The sequence below is a fragment of the Grammomys surdaster genome, unplaced genomic scaffold (genome assembly GCF_004785775.1).
Source record: "Grammomys surdaster isolate TR1022 unplaced genomic scaffold, NIH_TR_1.0 125574, whole genome shotgun sequence".
NCBI classification, from domain to species: Eukaryota; Metazoa; Chordata; class Mammalia; order Rodentia; family Muridae; genus Grammomys; species Grammomys surdaster.
In genome coordinates, this window is record NW_021620421.1 from 754124 (window position 1) to 773513 (window position 19390).

At 46.9% G+C, this 19390-nt stretch overlaps 1 protein-coding gene across 1 annotated transcript in view; it reads left to right on the forward strand.

Annotated features, from left to right (window-relative positions):
* The window catches only part of Chd6 (chromodomain helicase DNA binding protein 6), a 117938-nt gene extending 106392 nt beyond the window's left edge, over positions 1-11546 (forward strand). Inside the window, exons 34-36 of the mRNA XM_028786754.1 lie at positions 1203-1394; positions 2253-2372; positions 8340-11546. Coding sequence (XP_028642587.1) covers positions 1203-1394; positions 2253-2372; positions 8340-9227 — 1200 coding nt within the window. The 3' untranslated portion in view covers positions 9228-11546. The remainder of the gene's footprint in view (positions 1-1202; positions 1395-2252; positions 2373-8339) is intronic.
* Positions 11547-19390: the final 7844 nt, after the last annotated feature.

Here is a 19390-nt window from a genome sequence, read left to right on the forward strand (position 1 = left end):
TGAGATGGAGCTCTCACTGGCCTGGGAGCTTATACCAGTTAGGCCAGGCTGGCTAGGCAGTGAGCTCAGGGATGCTCAGGGATCCACCAGCTTCCACCTTCTCAGCTCTGGCATTGCAAGCATGTGCTGCCACCTAGAGTTTGGTTTTGTTTTTAATCTTTGGTGAGGGAGTTTAGATTTACTTATTCTTCTTTTATCTATGTGAGTGTTGCCTAAGAGTGAGAGTGTGTGTGTGTGTGCGTGTACCACGTGTATGCCTGGCCCACAGAGTCCAAAAGAAGGTATCAGATTCCCTGGAACTGAAGTTACAGATAGTTACAGGCCACCATGTAGGTTCTAGAAAAATACCCAGTGCTCTTAACCACTGAGCCATCTTTCCTGTCCCATCTGGCTTTTTTCCCTCATTTAAAAAAAAAAAAAAGTTTCTTGGGACTGTACTCTGGTCTTTGTGTGTACAAGCTAAACTCTGTACTCACTGGGCACCTCCCCAGCTACCTACATGCTGTGAGTGTGCTCTCCCCACCGTGAAAGGCTTTGTAGAAATACCAAGCAGTGATCCCCTCCGGCACTCATAGTACTCCAAAGGAGTGACTAGTAGGAAAAATATACATTTTTCTTCTTCTCTGGATAATTTTTAAATTTGTTGATGCAAGCACTGTTAGCACTGCTGTAGGATTGTTTGTTTTGGTGATTCTAAGCAGAATGAGACACAGTCAAGCCACAGAGGAGGAACAGGTGAGTAAACCTCAGCATGAAATTTTCTGGTATGTGAGAATCTGAGAAGGCAGTGCCTAGGACAGAGGAGGAGGTGCCTAGGACACAGGAGGAGGTGCCTAGGACACAGGAGGAGGTGCCTAGGACACAGGAGGAGGTGCCTAGGACACAGGAGGAGGTGCCTAGGACAGTGAGAGATGGTGATAAAGGAATGAAAATTAGGATGGAGGTCAGGCCTGCTGAGTACACAAGGGTAGTCGGTAGTCTAGAGGTGAGCACCTAGCATGTATAAGAGCAGAGAAGAGTTGGTAGTCTGGTGGGTTGAAATCCAAGCACCCAGTGGTGAAGATGGAGTGGGAGCAGCTGGAAAAGTCAAATACCCCATGCTCTACTGTAGACCTGTGACTGGTGTGAGCATTGTAGAGATGCATGTTTTAGGAACTCACTTAATCTTGCCATCATTATTACTCATTTTTGTCTTAATCCAGGAAGTCCATGAAGATGCAGGGCAGACTACCCTGAGCACCACACACCCTGAAGGGCCAGGAGCTGCTTCCTCAGCTCCTGAGCCAACAGCAGCATCCAGCAGCCAGGCTGAGAAAACTGTGCCCAGCAAGAGCCTACTTGACTGGCTGAGGCAGCAGGCTGACTACTCTTTGGATGTTCCTGGCTTTGGGGCAGTAAGTGTTGCTGTTGCTACTCCAGACCACTGTTAGCTCACTGCTAACTTGGGACAGTTGAGAGAAACTAGATGGTAGAAGCTATTTGGAAAGAATCTATGTTGACTGAGAGCATCATATTAAAGATTTTTTGTTTTGATTTTTTAATGTTTAAATCCTGACTAAGTTCTCCAATAATAAAAAATTGCAAGAGCATACCAACTAGACATGTAAAAGTTATGAGAACAGACTTAAGTTCACCCCCTTCCCCAGTATCTCCCCCAGAAATGACCACACAGCATCATAAGTTCACAAAGAAATCCTTAAGTTGTATAAGTTCTACCACTTGATGAACATTTCCCTAGCTTCTTTATTGGTACTTCTGTAGGGACTCTGTGCTTACAGTTGCTCTGCTGGGATTCTCAGTCAAGTCATCTGATGCCTCTGTTCTGTGTTCTCCCCATGGGGAATCTGTAGGGCAGCTCCTGAGCACTAGTGTTCAGTCTTGGGTCTTCCTTTCTTATTTGTTCATATGCTTGCTCCTGCCCCATCTGATGCATGAGATACATAGATAGAGAGCATACAGGCACACAGATCACAGCTGCACGCTCACACAAGACCCACAGAACCAGCTAGTTGGGTGTCCTGGGAAGCTGGTAGGTCAGCTCAAGGTCCCAACCAAGGGCATGGATCCTACACAGCTTGTTTTCCAGCCTGCTGGGAGGTCTGATACCTCAAGGAGAGAGGTTAAGTGAGGGTTGGTGGTAGAATTCTGTGTAAAGTACCATTAGGGAGAAAAGAACAAAACCAACTGAAAAGCTCTACCATATCTGACTGTGGCAGAAGGCTTTGTAACATTTTTCTCCATTAACCTCCTAGAGTTTTTCAGAGAAACCCAAGCAGAGAAGACCACGCTGCAAAGAACCTGGAAAATTAGACATCAGCTCTCTAGGTGGAGAAGAGAGGGTTCCTGCTGTCCCCAAGGAGCCAGGACTGAGGGTAGGAAGAGGGCCTTGGGTGTGGGAGCAAGGGGATCATCTCGATTGTGCCATACCTTGCACACTTGGGAGAAAGCCCTGCTGAACAGTGGGTAGCTGGATGGCGGTTTCCCAGAGGACGAGAGGCCAGCGCAGAAAGCATAAACCACAGTAAGTGCCACAGCCCTTGTCGAGCAGCTGCGTGTCTCCTGAGGTTATGTTTTCAATCTTCACCTCCTAAACAGTGTGTTAAACCTATTTGTACAGTCACACAGGATAAACCCTTAGCTCTGGACAGCAGTCTGTTGTTTCCAGTTTAATAGATGCCATCAGGGAAACTTTCATGTCTTACCTAAGTTTTTAATGACCATTTAAGTAAGACATTTCTTCCTAGTGCTTCTGCATTAGCAATGAAAAACAGCTGACTCTAAGCATTGCCCTGTTCCTATTATAGAATCATAAGACTGGAACCAGCTTCAAAGACATCCGCAGAATTCTTGGAGTCTAATGAAGCTGAGTTAATTATAGTTTACAGATGGATGCAAGTCTGGAATAGAAAAGTCCTAACCTCTAGGGGGCGGCAGTGACATTTCCCTTAAATATTTGCCAGTGGGCTCACTGCATATCATTGGACATTTTATTTCTCAGTGCATCCCAGAGAGGAGCTTCTAGAAATCCCTGTAGAGGCATTTGCTCTTCCCTAGCTTTTCCATAAATGCAAGCTTTCCTGGACACTCGTCAGCTCTTCAGACAGCTACAGTATTCCTGCATCAGCTTCCTAGTGGGATCAGCACTGTGATTTCTTATTTCAGCTGCAAACACTACCCACCACCTTCTTGGCAAAATGGAATTGTCACTGACTTTTGTCACTCACCCAGCAGCTCCACAGATAACTGCCTTCACTCATTTGTGTGTGCTGCCATCACTACTAAAGGGCAGGCCTAGTCAGTCCCTCAAATCTGTCACGTTTGAAAGGTCACCATCCCTACCTTACCTCTTCCTTGCTTGCTCTTGGAAAAACCATTCTTAGACTGTGTGTTACCAGCTGACACAGCTTCTGTTTCTATCCTACCTACACTTGCCCAGTCTTCCCCATGTGCCTCAGTGTATAGTGTCTTGAAAAAGGTCAGGGAAAGACTTCCAGTTCCTGTCCTGTTGTAATCCCTGAGTTTTTTGGTTTACAGACATACAGTTGACCTTCTTGTTTCTTTATACATGCCCAACAGTTTCCTTCATAGTCCTTGGACACTAATGCTCATTGCTCCTTTGCAAGCACTGACCCTTTGCCAGCAAACCCATTTCTAGTCTTCCAAGCCAAAGTCTTCCATTTCTAGTCTTTCATCTCTATGGCACATCTTCCTTTATGAAATCCCATTCCCTGCCTGTGAGGTTCCTTTTCTACACTGAGACAAGAATAGGAAGCTTTTGTCTGCCTGGCTGTCAGGGCCTCTCAGTCTTCCCAACATGTAGGTGGGCGGTGGCTCTCCTCAGCTCTGCCAGGGTGTACTGCCTCTTCTGTCCCAAAGGAGCTCTTAGACAATTCAAGTGGGTGTACCAAAAAGCTTATAAACAACAGAAAGTTACTTTCCATAGTTCTCAAGGCTGAGAAATTGAAGATTGAGTATCAAGTGAGGGTCTAGTATTCATAACCATCTTGCTGAGTTCTCACATAGGATATGACAAATAAGCTCTCTGGGATCTCTTATGAGGGCTCAAACCCATTCGTAAGGGGTTGGCCCCCATAATCTCATTGCCGTAAAGCCGTCACTGCCCCCAGCTTTGGGGGTGGGATTTTAATATACAAAGTCCAAGGCAGAAACCCTTACTCTTCTGAAAATAGATTAAAACTCACAAGGAACTTGGTTTGAGCTCAGAGTCCAGCTATGTATGCTGAGTTTTATCTGGGTAAGGTCCATATAACTAACATCATGGCCTGGAGACTTAGCTTTGCTTATAAGTAATTACATCATATCTGTACACATGTAATTACATCATATCTGTACACACGTAATTACATCATATCTGTACACACGTAATTAGTGTAGAGAGAGGTCCTCATTTATGTGCTGCAGATAGCCGTAACTACCGAGGTGCCACCACGGCTGCACATGTGGGCATTGACAGCATGTGTGAGCATTGACAGCATGTGTGAGCATTGATAGCATGTGCCACCACGGCTGCACGTGTGAGCATTGACAGCATGTGCCACCACGGCTGCACGTGTGAGCATTGACAGCATGTGTGAGCATTGATAGCATGTGCCATCAGAGGCACACTCAGATTTTACCATTGATTCCAAAAATGCCTATAAACCTGGCTGTGTTTTGTTTTGCTTTGGGGATTTCTAAACATTTAGTTACTGGGTCTCTTTTTACCCAGTTCTTGTTGGATAAGCCTTTGTAACAGCATCAAGAACAACTTAGCCACTGTCCTGTTGCTTCTACCCAAGGGTTTGAGGGTTGGGACAGATGCCATCACAGATCGATAAGGCTGTCAGTGGGTTAAAATGTCATTGCAGTCATCTGGCATGCCTCTGCTGTTGCTTGAACACGACACTCTTCTTGCTCTCCATGTGCGCTCTCTCTAGGCCTCCTCTGGAAGAGGAAGCGGGTTTGCTCCCCAGGGTATAATTACCAGGATGGAGAGCTGCCAAAGCCCGATTTGGCTGCTGTGTGTGGTCACAGTGCTGCTGGGAGGGGCACCTGTCTGTGGTGGGCAGCATCTGGGTGGCTGAAGTAGCTAGCCTTCCTCCACAGGAAGTGTTGAAGCCTGACTTCCTCTGTCACTGCTTTCTACACTGTATACAAATCGTTCTCTTCACCTGGGCTATTCTGCTCTCTGGACCTGAGGAGAAAAGAAGAAGAGCAGTCCAATTCCCCACTGAGTTTCCATTTCTCAGAGGACCCTGTGTGTATGCTCACTCCATCTGCAACTCTTGGCAAGGGCAGGGAGAGGATGCTCTTACACAGCCTGGAGCCTGAGGAAATACCAAGTCTAGGCCTGTTTTCCTCTTAGCAGAAAGACCTTGGGGTGGACTGCCCTTCACAGTGGACAGTGATGGGAGGAGCTAGGCCATGTGTGATACAAGGGAAGAAGACTCCCTAGCACCTTCCCCTGGCTCTCTGCTGTGGGTGGGCGGCAGAGAAGAGCCTCAGAGAAGCCTTGAGGTGCAGTTGTGCTCCAGACAGTGGTAGAAAATTATTATTTTTTTATCTAGATCCCATCCTTCAGGCTTTATTGTCTCTCTAGAAATGAGCAGCCATGAGATTATTTCTAGTGAATACCTCAAAACCAGAGTGAGCCCTTGCCCAGCACACTCCAGGAGAAACCATCCTGGCATATTGCCAGTGGTGGTCCTGTTGGCAGTAGAGGCAGATGGCATGATGTCATGATAAAAGCTTGAGTGCTCTCCTGCTCAGTCTCTTCCCTGCTTGGCCCACAGTGGTTCTTGCCTCTCAGTTTTGAAAGGAAAGAACTCCTGGTATAACTGTTGAAGAGGTTCCTCCTAGATCAGTAATACTAAACTACGACTTTTGAAAGGTTCTCTTAGCCTTGGAGTAATAAAGCTTTTTGTCCATGATAACTCTGGTTTTTTTTCTAGAATATTCTTTGGAAATGTGAAGGACAAGCATAGCTTTTCAAAAATAGCTCTCTGGGGACTCAAACATTTGAGTCATGTATCCTTAAACTGTGAAGTTTTCTGTGACGTGACACTCATACCCATTGGCTGAGTTGAGAGGAGGTGATGGAGCCCTTGGGTTGGCTACTGACGCGCCGTTTCTATTGCTGCTCTTCCTGACACCACTCATTCCTGAACAGCTTCTAAAGGGCTGACTACTGCCTGCGGGGAAATATGCATCCTATGAGCTTCTCCTGGAGCCTCCCATGCTTGTTCTTATAGCTCATTGAAAACCTGAAACTAGTGTCACCAACATCCATGACTACCCTGCAAGGAGAGCTCTGCTGAGTGTTATATTTTTTAATAGTTCTGGGAGAACAGAGTCAGGGTAAGCAATGGGAGACACCAGAGCTGTGAGTAAATGTCTATACCAGTCTCAGGAGGTAATAAGTAGATTCCTTACCTGCTCAAAAGTCCACTCTCCAGGCTCACATACCCTTAGCTTCATGGCTTCCTCTCCATGTTCTAAGGCTCCAGGCCCTAACAATAGGGTTCCTCTGGCTCTTCGGTATCTTTTAGTAAGACTTGCACCTCCTTTCTTACCCTTGTCTATTCTGTTGAGTAGTGCAGTCAGAACACTGCCTCTGGGTCTCAGACAGGCAGCTGTAGAGTCCTGCTTCCCTGCAGATCCTTGCTGTGCACTCACTCCACACTCTAAGGAGGCACCAGATCAGCTCAGAAAGATGCTAGGCTCATCCACACAGGGGCAAGTGGCTGCACCACACTGCCTTGCTGTTGTGTGCAGTGGCACAAGACCCATGGCTAGCACTCTGAGCATCCTGGTCTCACGCTTGCTAGAGCTGAAGGAACATTATAAAAAGAATGCTAGCTTTGAGACAGGACTACAGGAGGGAGATACAGGGCAGCAAGGCATCCCCTTTGTGTACATGGGAAAGAGCAGCCATCAACACAAGGGGCTTTTTTTGTATCACTCCTGTATGAGAAAAGTTGGAGGCTGCTCAACAACACAAGGGTAATTTTAATCCTGTGGATGTGTATTACCTGATAAACTATCAGAGCAGGAGCAGGGCAAGACAACAGAAAAAAGCATGTGTCATTATCTATGCCCAGGGAGGGAGGTGGGGTATCACCTGTTTACAGAAAGTGAAGCTGTTATCATTTTAATAGCTTCTGTAACTTCGTCTCCACAAGCAGACCATGGTCTCTGGTCTCTGCTGCAGCCTCCGCCACCCTTCCCATGCCGCCCTTCCCATGTGTCGTCCCTACTTGTCCCTCCCATCAAGGCTGTGTGCTCACTGTGGTCTGTGCTGTGATCCTGATGAGGCATGGTGGGGAAGGGTCCATGGCTTTAATGCTAAATGACATCATGAATCTTGGGAGCAGATGTCCTGACTGTGGAGCTTTTTGCTAATTAAAAAATTAAGAGTGCCTTTAATCCCAACTCCGGCGAGGCAGAAGCAAGCAGAACTCTGTGAGTTTCAGGCCAGCCTGGTCTACAAAGTGAGTTCTAGTTATATAGAGAGACTGTCTTTAAAACACACACACAAATACAAATTTTTATATAACTAATTAAAAAATTGGGGGCAGAGAAAGAACTCCAAAAGAAGAAAAATATAGGGCCTTTCTTAAGGGAAACTAGAGCCTTATTTACTTGAGTGTCGTTGCTCAGCAGTGCTCAGGGGCCTCCATTTCTACAGTCTGTGTGCACACATCCTTTTTTCATTTCAACTCACAGCTTCCAGGGACTCGGAAAATATTGAGATGCACACATCATTAACATGCTGTGTCCCTAGTAAGTCCTCCTTCTATGGGCTGAGCAGCATGTTAAATCACTTCGCTTTCAGTGACTTTAAGTGTCACTATCTCTCTCTTATTTTAACCAAAGCTGACCTATCCCGAGCCTCACATCAGCTATGCTGTTGCCCAGTCCACCTTTAAACTTGAGTACATCTGACTCAAAAAGCCCACCAGCATGCCCTGCTTCGGTACCATCTTCTTGTTGTGAGAAGATGACTAGAATGTTCAGTGAAAGGATTGTAGCCTTAAAAATCAAGACCTGAGGCCCTGTCAGTGCTAGTCTCCCCTTCCCACCCCTGCCAGCTTCTCATCCAGTGGAGACTGCTCTGGCCAGTCAGTATTGGAAGCACTGTCTGATGAGGACAGGGAGCGAGCTGCCACTAAGTGCTTCCAGCCTCTAAGAGACAAAGTGCTCTGGGCCTTTGGACAGGAGACCGCCCTTATCCTAGAGTCCTGTGTGGGACGGGGGATACGCTATGCCAGGACACAGCTGCAGCCACCACTTGCCATCTGGTGACTTTCAGCATCCACTGTTTCTTTGTCCTTTTTCAGGGGTTTCTCCCAGAAAGCAAATTCAATCACACCCTAGCTGAGCCTGTGCTTCGAGATGCAGGCCCCCGCAGGAGGGGGAGGCGACCTCGGAATGAACTCCTGAAAGCTCCAGCCATTGTAGCAGACTCTCCTTCTGGAATGGGACCACTGTTCATGAATGGGCTGATTGCAGGGATGGACCTGGTAGGATTGCAGAATGTGAGAAATATTCCAGGCATTCCTCTCACTGGGCTGGTGGGCTTCCCAGCTGGTTTTGCCACCATGCCTACTGGTGAAGAGGTTAAAAACACCCTGAGCATGCTGCCCATGATGCTGCCAGGCATGGCCACAGTGCCCCAGATGTTTGGTGTTGGCGGACTCCTCAACACACCCATGGCAACCACCTGCACGACCGCTGCATCAGCGTCTCTCACAAGCACAAAAAGTGGTACCTCAGCCACTGAAAAAACGGCAGAGGACAAGCTGAGTGGCCATGATATAAAAGCAGACACTCTGGTGGAAGATAAGCCTGGCCCTAGTCCATTTTCTGATCAGTCTGAACCCACAATAACTACTAGTAGTCCTGTGGCTTTCAACCCATTTCTCATCCCAGGAGTGTCTCCTGGACTCATCTACCCTTCCATGTTTCTCTCCCCTGGCATGGGCATGGCTCTGCCAGCCATGCAGCAGGGCAGACACTCAGATATTGTTGGTCTAGAGACCCAGAAGAGGAAAAAGAAGAAATCAAAGGGGGACAACCCCACCCCAGAGCCTGCTTCTGCGTGTGAGAAGGAGCCAGGCAGTGATCAGAACTGCACCGAGTCCAGTGCCACTGTGTCCCCAGAGAGAGAACACATGGCACAGGCCAGGGAAGAGGGGCTCAAAGACTCCAACGATGATACCAATTAGAACTTTTTCATTTAAGAAATTGTTGTGACTTGTAAGTTTCTTATCCCATAAAGGTTTGTTACTTCCCTCACTTCACCTTCATAAGAACCTGTGTTTTCATCAGTAATATTACCTACCTAATTTCCTGTCTGAGAACTATGGTAACATGTTAATAGTTGCAGGGTCTTGCCACTTTGTTAGATAAGTGTCACCTGCCTAGTCTAGGAGGCACAGAATTCTTTCTTTTATCCGGTTCATTCCAGCAATCACAGTTGATACAGTGCTTGGTGACATACCGCCTTCCCCTTCTCTTTCAAGTCTCACTCATCTGAGGAAGAAAACGGCAGAAGAAAGCTGTCTAGGGGTCTACTGTGGGCCAAAGAGCAAAGATGAAAACGAGTGCACGTTCATTCTTTTTGAGCGACTGAAGAAGAAGAGCGTGTCGAGGAAACCAGGAGGCAATCGGTAGGAAGTGTCAGTGGTGCTTTGTAGTTCAGGTGTCCCTGTTTTATCATGGTTACTGAGTAGTGTAGTCTACAGGATATAAACTAATGGTTCAAAATGCATATACTGATGGCTTCTTTAAAACAGGAACCTTCCAGATAGTAATACAGTTTCCCCCTCAAGGTTTTCTCCTCTTCAGCAAGAAGAAATACTGGCCAGCTAGGCAGCATACAAACCATCCCTGCTGAGTCTGAGACACGTGAGCACCTTGAGTTCCTGCAGCACCTGGGAGGGTGCTCCCTGCTCAGGGTCCACGGGTGCTGCTGGCACTTCCCACGGGACTGCAGCTACTGTTTCCCCTCTTAGAAACCTGCTGGGTTTCATTTTGTGTTCTTTCACCCAGAGCCAGGCTTTTTGGCATCTCGGAAGGTAATCACTCAGCCCTGCTCGATTCTGTCATCAGCACAGCGTGTCCAAACACGCACACCACCTTTTACATTGCAACTGTGAAGTTCTGTCCCTCTCCATTTTCTCTCCACTTGGACTGTATCTTAGAGTTGGGCCCAAATTCCAAATTGTCAGTCAGGCAAGGTTCTGTAAGTCAGCAGTGTCCGCTCTCCAACACTGTGTTGTAGAGTTGAGCAGGGAAGAGCCCTCTCGGTGGCTCTTCAGCTTCCAGGTTCCTTCCCCCTCCCCCTTACATCATGTCCCCCTGATGGTCTTCTCCGTGGACAGCTCCTGCTGAGACTTGAACCAGCTAAGCCTAGTTCTCTGGGGCACAGGCTCGGGCTGGACAGGTGGCGGGTGTCCCGAGTACCAGGTTCACTTCGGTGTCACAATTGACTGTTTTTTTTTTACTGTTTCTGTTACAGTTTTCCTAATTTATCAGAAGGTCCGAAAGTTTGGCATGCTATTTCAGTTTGCATTATTTATTTATGATGATTTTTGTCATTGTCTTTTATACATTTGGGTTATAAATTATGTAAATGTTAAAATGAGCATCTCAAAGAAGTCTGTTAAATTGTGACCGGAAAAAAAAAAAAAACAATCAGGTGTATTTTCAAAACGGAGAGTCCCAGTTTTATGAATCATAGATATAAACTAGAAAATCTATAACTGATCTATAAGAAAGAAGAATCCAAGAACTGAATAAATGATATTTAATGACGTCTTTGTAGCGTAGAAGGTCTGTGATGCTGATAACAGATTTCTTAGAAATGCTGCTCACTATTGAACTAACATTCTGTTCAGTTTTGCCTCCAGTGGAAGCAGAAAGGGTTTTCAGCTGTTAAATCTAAAAATCAATATAATTTATTTATGTAAAAGAAACACGCAATCAATATATTTTTGAACCTTTTAAGTACTAACTTTCTTTTTATCAAGTAGAAAAAAATGTATTTGCCCTAAATCCTTAAAATACAAATGCTATAAAAACTCCTGTATCTTGAAAGCCTTACTGCAAATGAGCATTATAGACACCCAGCAGAGTCTACTCTCCCTGTGTCTCCCGTGTTGTTTCATGTGGAGAGCTGCCCTCCCCAGCTTCCACTTAAACCTCCAAGTAGGTCACAGGGTTCGGTGTGGACCTGACTTAACCACCAGCATGCGCAAACCCTTGTTATATCTTACCAAACCTGTATGTTAACTCTCGGGTGTTTAGGCTTCTGTTGACTGCTGTTGTGATACTGTTTGCAAAATGAAATTGACACTGTGGATTATTTGCTCTGTAAGGCATAAGTGCTTCTTATGATTATTTTAACGTTCCGAGAGCAAAAGCCAAATTTAAACTCTCTTCAGCAAACTTGAGCCTCTTCATCTAATTCCATGTGACTCAGCCGTAACTTCCCTGGTCATTCCTCACCCATGTTTCAGATAATAAATTGTCTGTGATCTTGATCCTGGATTTAAAAAGGAAGTTCAAAATTCAGATTTATGAATGTATTGTGTATACCAGGAATCTACAGTCCTTCTAGGTGCCTGATTCCTGCTGAATAGCACTCTTAGGAGATGATCTGACCCGTCTCTACAATCAGAACACATTAAATTGTGCCATGGAAAGGAATTAGCAGCATAGCCTCCCTCCAGAACCAGCCCCTAGGTTCTCCCTAAAGACACTTCTTTAAACCCATACTGTGTGTCGTAGTAGAACCTGGAATCTCAAAACGAGCTAGGCTGCTGTGGGTGGTGTGTCTCAGAAGACACAAGAAGACTTGGTCTCTTTTTAAGAACTTTGTTTCTCTGCATATGGGGAAGCACAGCTCCTTGGCTCCAGAACTAGATGAGAGAATCAATGAGGCTGGAGGGAAAGGAGTGGCCCCTGTTAAGATGAAACATGACACTAGCCCAGCCTCCCCTGTGGGTGAAGGTGCTATCTGGGAGCCCTCACTAGGCAAGTAAGAGGGTGAGGTCCTGAGAGTCAGATCGCAGAGCTCTTTCCTGTTATTTCTCACGGCAGGAAGTACGGTCACCAGCTTAAGATCTCTAATGGAGGACCGGTGAATGGTTGTCAAGCATAACAGTTTAAGTTTGATCTTCAGAAGCCATCTTGTGAAAGGAGAAATTCCTGAAAGTTGCCCTCTCACATGCGCATGCGTGCATATACACAGACACACACAGTCAATGAATGGCCTTTTAAATCCCTAAAGGAGACTTCAGGGGCCCTCCTCGATAAAGAGCTAACTCACTAGTAGAGTTTTTGTTTTGTTCCTTGACTTAGCACCTGACCCAGACACCCTCCTCCCCCACCATAGCAAGGGTTAGAAAGTACATCCACACCTCCACCCAATGCAAGAGGTAGTCTGTACGATTGTTAGTATTTATATTTGCCATAAGCTGCCCGGGGTATTTTAGTCTTAGGGGGCAGAGCTGAAGCCAGAGCTCATGGTCCCACTGACAGAAGACAACATCCTAGTCCTGGCTTCTGTAATACCAGTCTGGGACATCTCAACTTGGAGACCAGAACTCTGAAGAATTTAAATGAAAACTTGGCACTGGGGAAAATGGCAGACACAAAGCCACCCCCATTGAAGACTTTTATGCTTGATTCGTTGGCATCTACTCTCATTAAGTGGCCTCATTCATGTGCTCGACCTGGAAACCTCAAAAGAATTTAAGTCAGAATTGGCCAAACCCAAGGATTCAGTTTTAGTTTGGTTGTGTTTGCAGTTTTTTCAGACCTATTATTTGAAGTATAGGAGTTGAACAGCGGGAGCCCAGGACATGCTACTTATAGCTGCTTTTATGGTCCCCATACAAGATATCTGTGGGATAAAATAAATTAGGTTCTGTCTCCCACTAAGTATTTCATGAGCTTAGTACGGGACTGGAAACAGTGGCAGTGACAGTTCTGTTACCCAAACAGCTCTGATGCCTGAGCCTTAGAGAAGAAAAGCCAGAGCTGAGGTGAGAAGAGAGCAGCAGAGTCCCCGACAGACCTCTCAGTTCTGTGGAGACCTCACCTGAGGTGTCTCCTCATCTGTGATCCTGAAGGGTCCACAGTGGGATTGATGAAAATGGGCAGAGTCAAGTCCTGGTTCGTTTACTCCTCAGTAGCCACTGAAAGTTGCCAGCTCCACTAGGAAGAGAAACCAGAAGTAAAGAACAAAGTACTTGCTACAGGTCCCAAGGCATGCACACTGGTAAACACTGCAGGGAACCAGCCCAACTCCAGGGCCCACACACAAGAAAGGTTTCCCTCGGCATGACCTGTGTTCTAGGTGGATAAAGAGACCATTGTATCACCAGGAACAGGGAAGTAGTTCACTGCACTTTACCAGGACTTATTCAGAGTGCTTAACGGCCTTGTCCTCGGTCCCCACAATAACTTTGCATGTCTCTGTGAGATATGAGAGACCTGAGGTCCAGAGAGGGTAGATAGCTTATCTAGTCAATGAACTGGTCAGTGACAGAGCTGGCCTTTAAGAATCCAGATTGATTCCTGAGCCCTAAGTTGACTGGGGGGAACTGGGGGGAGCAGGCAGCTATTCTGCCTGGGAACTTCATAAACTAGAATTAACTGCAGATGGCTGAAGGAGAGGGACCATGCTAGCTCGTGTTGCCTTTTGCCACCAATATCAGCCTGGAGGCCAATCGGGAGGCAATTAATTTGGGCAAGTATTTCTTAGGCCTGTTAACACTGGTGTTAAGAGGTTTCTGGGCCAGGGTATAATCTGAAGACATCTTGGTATCTCTGTGCTTGGCCCCACTAGAAAGAAGAATGGCAGGCCTTGAGTACCTTCTCAGCTATAAGAACCTGAGGGAGAGGGGCCTACAAAAGAGAAATCGACACTCCTCACACACTTGGCCTCCCACCCCGGGCAGCTGAGCTACATGCATCATTGATGATCACCACAGCACCTATTGGTGCCTCTCTGGGTCACTGTGTCAAGGCTTGAGAAATGTGAGCTTATCACAATGTGTTCCCCAGGTGAGAACCCAGTTCAAGTAGATGGCTACCTGCCTTCAGTGGCACAACCGGTGAGCAGAAAGGCAAGAACAAAGGACAGTCTAAATGCACTGTCCCTACTGTGGCTTTGGCTTCGTGTGTGAATCTGCAGGCCCCACATAGCTTTCTAGAGGGAAGCCAGCCAACTACAGCCACAGGCTAAGAAGGGACTTCATATGCATAAATTACAGGAAAAGCCGAAGGAATATTCCATGGACATAGAGATTATATCACATTTAAATCACCATAAATAAAGTTAGTGCACAGCCACACTCACTCCAGGCAGTGCTGCTTTTGTGCTGAGACCATGGTTGTCCTGGGAGCCTGTGGCTGTGAAAGCCTAGGAAGTTCATTCCCTGACTCTGGACCAAGATTCTTGTCTCCTGACCCCTGGCCTACATCGATGTAATTTATAGACTATTTGTTAAGTCAGTTAAAATACACTCATATGGACTCAGACATGGTTCTATAGGAAAGTGGATCTTACAGTAGGATCACATTTACATTTAAGATAAAACAGACTTCAAAGCAGCCTTGGACTCCAGGCACCCTCCCTCTCCCCTCCCCCAGCATCCTGTAAAACCCTACCGTGTCCTTTCACATTGGAGGAAAAATTTGGTCTGACCTACCCTGCCCCTTCCACACATTTGGGAGCCAGAAGAGGGCAAATTTGAAGATGCTGTCAAGAGCTGAGATTGCTGAAGGGAGGACCTAGGTAGTCCTCCCTTCATGAGGAAAGTCGGGATATAAGGAGATAGCCAGGAGGCAAAGCCATCTGTGGCTTGTATGACAATGAAACTTTGACAGTCCTCCTAAGTGACAGAGGCTGGCCCACAGAGTGGACCACAGGGAAACTTTACAGGAAGACAGGCCTAGAGGGTAAGCTCTATATCAGTGCAGAAGTAAGGGAGTTTACCCCACCAAAACCCACAATCAGGGTAGCAAGCACACCCCCTGAGCTCCCTCCAGCCAACTGGACTCCAGGCTCTCCTGCAGTGGACCAAGCTGGCTGTACCCTGCCTTCTGGGATCTGATTGTTCAGTGAATGACAGAAAGAATGATTAGATTGTATAGTCGTTGCCCCCTTTCAACTTAACACCAGGTAGAACTTGAGACACAGTATTTTGTTCCCCTGCTGGCCTGCTGTGCTGCCACACAGTGATAGCAATCTCCAGGGGCTTCAGCGTATCCCCACCCTGAGGAAATGCTACAGCATTCAAGAAGGAAGTGGGGGTTTGCCCCATTTACAGTCTTACTGGGCAGAATTATAGAAGGATTTGTATTAGTCTGTTTGAGTTGCCATAACAGAATCACTTAGTTTGGGAAGTGTAAACATTTTTCCCACCATTGGGAGGTCAGAAGTCCAACATCAAGATTCTGACATGTCCATCTGTTTCTGCTGAACATTTACTGGCTTGCAAACAGCTGCATTCTCGTGATGGGCACCCAGAGCAGATGCCTGGCGGAGGAGAGTTCTTTAAGGCCCCCTTCTAAAGATGTAGCCAGGGTTTGCTATCATGAGCACAAAGAGGAACACTCTTGGTGTTTTTCATCATAACGAACAAAGTGGAGAGCTGTGAATGACCACCTCTGTCTGAACAGCTGCTCCCACAGGGAGCTGAGAAATGTGTGTCCATTCAAGGAGCTTTCCATGACTCATAGGCACTTTAGGTGAGTGGTTCTCAACTTAGCTTTTTTTTTTAAGATTTATTTATGTATTTTATTTATATGAATACACTGTAGCTGTCTTCATACACCAGAAGAGGGCATTGGATCCCATTATAGATGGTTGTGAGCCACCACAAGGTTGCTGGGAATTGAACTCAGGACCTCTGGAAGAGCAGTCAGTGCTCTTAACTGCTGAGCCATCTCTCCAGCCCTGGTTCTCAACCTTCCTAATGCTGCAATTAAAATTATTTTCATTGCTACTTCATACCTGTAGTCTTCCTCCTGTTATGAATTGTAATATATTTTTGGAGATAGAGGTTAGTCAAAGGGGTTGTGACCCACAGGTTGAGAACCGCTGCTCTAGGTACAGCAGAGTTTGTGAGCCTGGATGCCTACTGCTCAGGGCCAATACTACTCAGGATGACATACCTGGATGACATGGAGGTTTAGGGTGGCAGGAGGTGATGGAGATCAGAATCTTGACACTTGGTTATTTAGCTGGTACCTCAATAGCCTGTGGCTGCCTTACAGGGATGTGAGATCTCATACCTCATTCAATTTAAGATACATTTTATTTATTCTTTGAGAATGTCATGCATGTATATGATGTATTTTGTTCATAGTTACCCTCCCACACCCCCTCCAACTTCTCCCAGCCTCCTTTCTGCCACATCCTCCTCAAGTCTCCATAGCCTCTTTTGATAACCCACTGAACCCATTAGTGTTTCTAGGGTGTGGGTGTGGGTGTGGGGCCACCCACTGGAGCATGGGCAGTCTACCAGTAGCCACATCCCTGAAGAAAACTGGTCTTCCTCCCCTAGAAGCTCAGCTATCAATAGTGACTGCCTCTGCTAGAGGGTGGGTCTTCCCCCATCCATGAGGGGAATCACTGTGAAATGGTATCTTCTTGCCGTGACAAGGCTTTGCACATAGGGTTTCACAACAGTTGCCTTCTCAAGACCGGAACACAATCAAATTCCCTGACTTTTAAATGTATGCAGTCAGTTTTCACACTCCGAAGCAAATAATCTGTCTGCAGGCTGAACCTAGTTCACAGAACTCAGTTTGAGTGATTACAGACCCGTGGGCGCTGACAGGTTCCTGATACAGACTGAAGATAATAGGGAGATACAGAAGCAGATTGCGTGTGGAGGGAGGTGACTCCCCTGCCCTGCATGGCCTTGTCCTCTGACTTTTAAAGCAGGCTTATCAGGAGGGTTCAATGTAACTCTGAGGCCAGACAAGTAGTTTAACAAAGTCCCCTGAGTCTAACCTGTCCTTGAGCCCCACAACTCGAGCCCTGTTGGAGTGCATGACTGTGGTGCCACCCTTCAGATAACCTTGGTTTTCTCCCAGTGCATCTGGTCTCCCAGACCCTTAAAGATTGCCAAAATTCTCACTATAGCCCCCTGCAGGGCCTGAGTACAGGGAGCAGAGTAGCCAGAGGGAAACTGAGAGCAGTCCCCAGCATCCCTCCTTCCCCCCCCCCCCAATCTGCCCAGAGTGTGACAGACAAAGACAGCAGTAGCCGACTAGACACCACTCCCATCATGCCCTTCCCACCCCTGCTTCAGCTGTGACCCAAGCTTTTCCACCTGAAGGTCTCAGACTTTCCAGACAGCAAAGCCAGATGGCCAAGGAGAGCAGGAGGGGGGAAGTAGGATTTGGCAGGGATTGGACACAAGGTCTCAGCATCTTTTGGATCCTATATCTATTTCCAGCAACCAGGAATCCCTTCCTAATCCAGGCCAACTTCCCAGCTCTTGTCCCTGGAGCCCCAAAAGCCACCCTTCTTACATGGCTGTGGCAACTCTTACAAAAGCGCTCATCCACAGGCCAGTAAAACATGGTTCCTGTTGTCTGAACTGCCACTCAGACCAGTTCTTACCCCCTTGAACAATTATTTCTTGAACCCCTTGGGACTCTGGAATAAAACGCTATTCGAACACAGGGGAAGACCCTGATCACAGCGTAGGCAGCAGCATAACAGACTCTTTTCTGTGCCTCTGTGAGACTGAGAAATGAGCCCAAGACCCCCAGCAGCTGGGGGTAAGTAAGTGCTGGGAAACCCCTGACTTTGCTATTTCAAGTGGAGGGGGAGGCTTTTGTTCCCCTCAGACCAGGGGGATGGGCTCAGAGCCTGCTATAGTGAAGCCATGAGATGCCACCAGCTGCTTACAAGTGGGGCCAACTCCAGGATGTTCTCTGCAGAGGCTGCCGGATGCAGATGGGAGATGGGGCCTGGATCCCACATGGCCTGGGCCTCTTCTGTGTCTGTTCAATGAAGAATGCCCCTCCAGCTCTGCTGCCCCACCATGGAGCCATAAGTTGCCCCTTGTTGGGGTAGGAGGTCTCCAGGCTAGGCTCAACCTTAGACTACAGGGCCCTCTCCCTGGCTGGAGCTCAGCACTGATGTTTCCATTCAATCTTGCCTTAGGGCAGGAGTCCTAAGTCTCCCAGGCAAGATCCCTACCTTCCTATTAGTCTGATCCCCATGAGAGTTTTTGTAAAAACAACTTTGGCTGGAGACCAAGGAGCTTTTGAAAACTCTGTGGGCTAGACCAAGATGTACAGACCTGTCTTCTACCCAGAGTTGATAGGGGCCAGATTGTTCACAAGTACAGAGATGGAAGCTGAAGATGGAAGAGAGGAAAGGACTGTTTAAAGTGGCCTTGTCTATTACAGAGGCCCTGGCAGTAGTCTACCCATCATAGTGGGTGGATGTAGGCAGAGGTAGCAGAGGTGAAGCCTGGAACCAGGCAGTTCCCATAGACACACATGTGACATACATGAAGTCACCCACACTAACATGTTTAGGTATAGATGTGTTGTATAGATAACAAACTTCAAAACTATATACTAACATGACTAATGTATACAGAGAAAGGAACACAGATGACCCAGGCACTACAGCTGCAGAGCCATAAGCAAACATGCTTTTATGGAGAAATACAAACACCCCAAAGATGTACACAAAGGTTCACACTGCAGGTAACAATGCCATGTCAGACACAAGAGGTTAAGAAAGGGCTGTGGAACTCACTGTGCATCCAGCCTGCTGGGATCCAACACACGTGCGTGTATATATGTACATGTGTGCCCTTGTGGTGCACACAGAGAGAAAAACCTTCTTCCATGGTAGTTTTTTGGATTCTGGGTAACAACATGCAGTCAAGAGTTGGTGTTTGGAAAGAAAGCAGTTTTGTCTTCTGGGAATGGGGCTGTTGAAGCAGCTGCAGCCTCTTCCAGGGTAAGTGCCAGACCAGTTCCTCATCCTACGAAAGAAGGTCAAGTAAAGCCAGGATAGGCTAGAAGGCATGCAGGGAGCTGGGAGCTGTGTCAGGCTCTGCCAGTCATGCCAGAGGACACTGTCCAGCTATAGCACAAAGCCTAGAAAGCCAATTGTTCACAGCTATGGCTACTCTGACTTCTAACCTTGGGCTAGCCTGGGCTACATGTCTGTCATAAGCCCATAGCTCCACCTTTTTAGTGGAGTGGAAGGTTGGGCTCTGAGTTTGAAAGACCTGACAGTTAGAAAGAGCCTTGATTTTATCACTGTGACTGGGTGGCTTTGAAAAACCAGCGAACGTGTTTGAGCCCTACGTTTGAGTTTCTGTCAAGTGATCAG